This window comes from Argentina anserina, chromosome 1, assembly GCF_933775445.1.
Source record: "Argentina anserina chromosome 1, drPotAnse1.1, whole genome shotgun sequence".
NCBI lineage: Eukaryota > Viridiplantae > Streptophyta > Magnoliopsida > Rosales > Rosaceae > Argentina > Argentina anserina.
Window position 1 is genome coordinate 12,971,893 of NC_065872.1, and position 3,986 is coordinate 12,975,878.

At 42.9% G+C, this 3,986-nt stretch overlaps 1 protein-coding gene across 1 annotated transcript; it reads right to left on the bottom strand.

Moving 5' to 3' along the window:
• Nucleotides 1–2,063: 2,063 nt before the first annotated feature.
• LOC126787136 (polygalacturonase-like) lies at nucleotides 2,064–3,688 on the bottom strand. Its single transcript, XM_050513064.1, has 4 exons — nucleotides 3,251–3,688; nucleotides 2,803–3,092; nucleotides 2,421–2,649; nucleotides 2,064–2,282 (listed from the first exon to the last, which is right to left on the bottom strand). Exons 1-4 carry the CDS (start codon nucleotides 3,686–3,688, stop codon nucleotides 2,064–2,066), a joined length of 1,176 nt encoding a protein of 391 aa, XP_050369021.1.
• Between the last annotated feature and the right edge of the window lie 298 nt (nucleotides 3,689–3,986).

Genomic DNA, 3,986 nt, shown 5'->3' on the forward strand with positions numbered 1-3,986 from the left:
AAACATACTTGTTGGTCTGCCAAATAAACCACATATAATTAAATTGCTCTGCAAATCAATCGTCATGCAAGATGCTGCTTGATGAATTCTTTTTCGATCGTCGTATGGATGACATAGAAATATCTTGTGGATACGCTTGAAACAATGTGCAGATTGCAAAAACAACGTCCATCTCTAACGCATGTGTCATCACTATGATACGACAAGTGATCATTTTTCCTATACGAGCACGAGAAACTCAGTTAGTAACTAAAATGTGCAAAGAAAATGAGTAAATCATGAAATAGGAAAAAAAATAGAGTTTAAAAGCCAAGAGGGTTGATGGGCTAGCAGAAGGCCAAGACCCGGGCTCAGGTCGAATCATGGAAGCCGGGTCGAGGTCCGAACTGCAGAATTAGGCGACTATGATGGCTAGAAACCGAGTCGGGGTTGGTGAATTGGGAAAGAGCGGCACCACGGTGTTGTGGCGACATAGAGGGTGAGCATGGCTCGATCGATCAGACACCGGGTCGCTCTTGGGGCGCTGGGTTAGCAGTGTGGAGCCACGCCGAAGGATCATCGAATGAGAGTGACGACGTCAAAGACTGGAGTCGCCGGATTGGTCTCGATGACACAAGGCCGCTGGGTTCTTGCCACAACTGGAACAAAGAGACACGTCACTGATCAAGCGCTACTGCCGGAGCCACTGTTCGAAGTTGAGCATGGTCTCGACGATGGGTTCTGCCGCCGTCTAGGAATTTGTGCGTGCGGCGGCAACGTCGACGAAACAAGAGACGCCGGAAGAGCAGAGCTAGGTAGCGGTGCCACAGGGACAAGACTCGACGAACGTTGACGACATATTAGAGAGGATGATAGCCTGGGTGCCCAGAGAAAATTCCGGGGGTACCATGAGCATATCGATTTGGATTTTCTTTTTTTCTTCTATGTCTTTCCAACGACAATTTCTTCGGAAATTCTCAACTTTTCCGGGTATAGCAAAAGGAAGAAAGGTTGCCGAAGTATAAGATTTCAGGGCTAGGGTTTAGATGTTTCTGGTGGTGGTCTCATCGCTCAGACACTTTAGAACAATGTGCATAATAACGTGTTCGAGGAGGAACGAAACGAGAATAATAACAACGTAATAGAACATAATGTAACACTTTATTGATTGATAATGAGACCTATATATAGGTATTATATAACCACAATCCCGTAGGATTTGGAGTCCTAATCTATTACAAAGATGTGAATCTATCTCTAACAGAAAACCTAATAAGGCTAAAAGACACACGATGGTAGAATTATAATTCTTTCGGAATATTTAAAAGTTTTTAAAAAATTTTTTGATATATTTAACCGATATGTTAAAGATTATATTCCGTCAATGAGTCATACAAGGAAGTAAATCTCATCAAGGAGCAAGTAAGCCTATATAAATAAAGGCTCTATCGAAGAAGAAAAAAAACAACTCTCAGCGTACAAACTAGCACATCTGCTAGCAAAAGACCCATCAGGCAAACCCATCGATCAAGCATCCTTAGCTAAATAGCATCCTAACAGCAACCTACAAGTTGCATCCTTCTAATTTAAAGCTCTGCTTACTCGCATCTCAGCGGATAAGTATCGATAGGCGACTTGCGAAGAGATACGAAAGAAAGCTTGGGCATACCATGCGACCTACACGTCGGACCAAGTGAAGGGAGTTCTCATCCTTCATCACAATCGTCAGATTCAGAAGTCAAGACAGCGCATCACACTCACCAACATCATCGTACACAAGTAGTGGCACGCCTACGCAACAATTGCCATTGAGAACGTTGGCCAACTTTACACACAAACTCGCTAGAGAGCGCAAACACATTGATTAACTTGTAGGCTGCTATTGGTACCATGGATGGGATCATTGACACAGTTTCATTATGATTTCTTTGGAAGTTTGCGGAAATCATAATGATTACAATTAAATTTCATTCACCTATGACCTATATATCACTCTTTAAACTTCAAAGAAATCGTTCCATAATTTAGTTTAGTCTATATTGCTCTCATAAACTAGCTAATCCCAATTAATTAAGATGCACCCCCTAAAGACAACTTGTAGGCTGAACCGTACCCTCCGCTGTTCCACCGGCATGGCTACATGAAGCTTCGGCCGCTTGGTTCTTGTAACTGAGCTTCACATCATCCAGCGTGATGTTGCTACAAGGGTACTTAGAACTACAATCAAATTTCACAGCAACTTCTGTCGCCGATGTCCCGTGGATGTCTTGATATGTCACATCGCTGATTCGAACTCCCGAAACCTATTCGAACAAATCAATTCAATGGGAAAACTTACCAAAGAAGAAAAGAAAACATTGATGTCGCAAAATTTTGTGACTCTTATTGGAGAAACAAACTCAACCATAAGTGATCGACTGATCAGTATATATCGATCTTACCTGACCCGGGCAATCTTTCTCCCCGGGACAGTAATTTTGATCAATGACAATTGGATTCTGGACATCAATCATCACAGCATGTTGGAAAAGAATGTTCTTGGCAAACCCGGTACTAGGTCTTCCCCATGACTTTATTCTCACACCATTTTGAGTGCCAGTAAATGTAGCAGTTCTGACTGTTACATTTTGTACACCCTCCTCCTGCTGATCCTTTCCTAGACTCCCAATGCTACACCAACCAAACCATTGCTAAATTCAGAAAGCAGATAGATAAAAAAGACTAAAGTAATTGATACATCTAAGATTGAAGTACAACATCTCTATATATTTGCACGGTACATACTGTGATTGGATTTAGCTCCTGGAAGATATTAATCTGTACCTGATACCATGGCCAGGTCCACATGCAATATTTTCGATCCACAAATTAGTGGTTCCAGGACCGATCGAAACACAGTCATCACCGGTTGCAATTTTAGAGTCGAGAATAGTGACGCCAGAGGACTTTTGGACGTGGATTCCATCGGTGTTTGGGCTTCGACCGGAGGCAGAAACTCTAACACCTTGCATTTTTACATTGTTGCAGCCATTGATGACTATGTGAAACATTTGGCTGTTTAGGGAGCTCACTCCGCTCACAATAATGTTGTTGGAGTTGGAAAACCCAAGCGTCTGTGACAGTCCACCAATTAGTAAAATATATACAAGATTTTCGGGATCTTTGTGTGATTTACACGGTATATTCTAAACCCGTAACGCTAGCTATAGCTTGACCTTTGAAATTCTCACAAGCAAATTAAAGAATTGAAGAAAAGGCTTAAATAACTTACAGTTGCTCCGCTGGGGCAACTATTGCCGGAAGCCTTGCAATTCCAAAGACCAGTGCCTTGTCCGTCAAGAATTCCACCAGAGATTGTAACCCCATTCACATGCTCAAACAAAAGCCAGTTACCGGCATTTCCTATGACCCGGTAATCTGTCGGGGCCACGAGTGTGCCGGCAATGCGAACAGTGATGGCTGTGTTCTTACATGGTCCACTGAAGGCCACATTGCGAAGCAAGAACCTTCCCGCCGGGACATAAATGACCGATGGATTGGCCGAGGCACATGCTTCGCTCCAAGCAGAAAGGAAGGCTTTGGTTGAGTCCGTCTGGCCGTCTGGTTTAGCTCCTAAATCGGCCACATTGTAAGTGACTACAGCAGAGACGCCGGAGTTTATGAACAAAAAGAGAAGCGAGACAAAAAAGAGGCTTCTGGGATTCGCCATCGAGAGAAATCAGAGAGGCTTGATGACTGGGTTGAAAGAGAGATTGACAGAGAGCGAGGCTTGGTTAATGAGTTCAAGAACTGAAGGATTTTGTGCCTTTGTGGTATGGTTTAAGTTGAAACGATTTAAGGTGTATTTATAGCGTGCAGCTGGTTTTGATTTATAACTGGGATGACATGCAATGAATGAAATGCAAGCAAGCGGCGCCGAAATGACCTTTAATTACTTAGGTTTTTACTGTATATTGCAGTTTGCATATACGTTTGCTACTTTGCTTCATTGATCGCTTGCTTCAATC

What these genes read in the sequence shown, in the direction of transcription:
- LOC126787136 (XM_050513064.1), bottom strand. Translation starts at nt 3,688, where the DNA reads ATGGCGAATCCCAGAAGCCTCTTTTTTGTCTCGCTTCTCTTTTTGTTC. An exon ending in GTTGCCCCAGCGGAGCAACT is followed by an intron (nt 3,093 to 3,250) that starts GTAAGTTATTTA and finishes GGACTGTCACAG; the next exon opens with ACGCTTGGGTTTTCCAACTC. An exon ending in GGACCTGGCCATGGTATCAG is followed by an intron (nt 2,650 to 2,802) that starts GTACAGATTAAT and finishes TGGTTGGTGTAG; the next exon opens with CATTGGGAGTCTAGGAAAGG.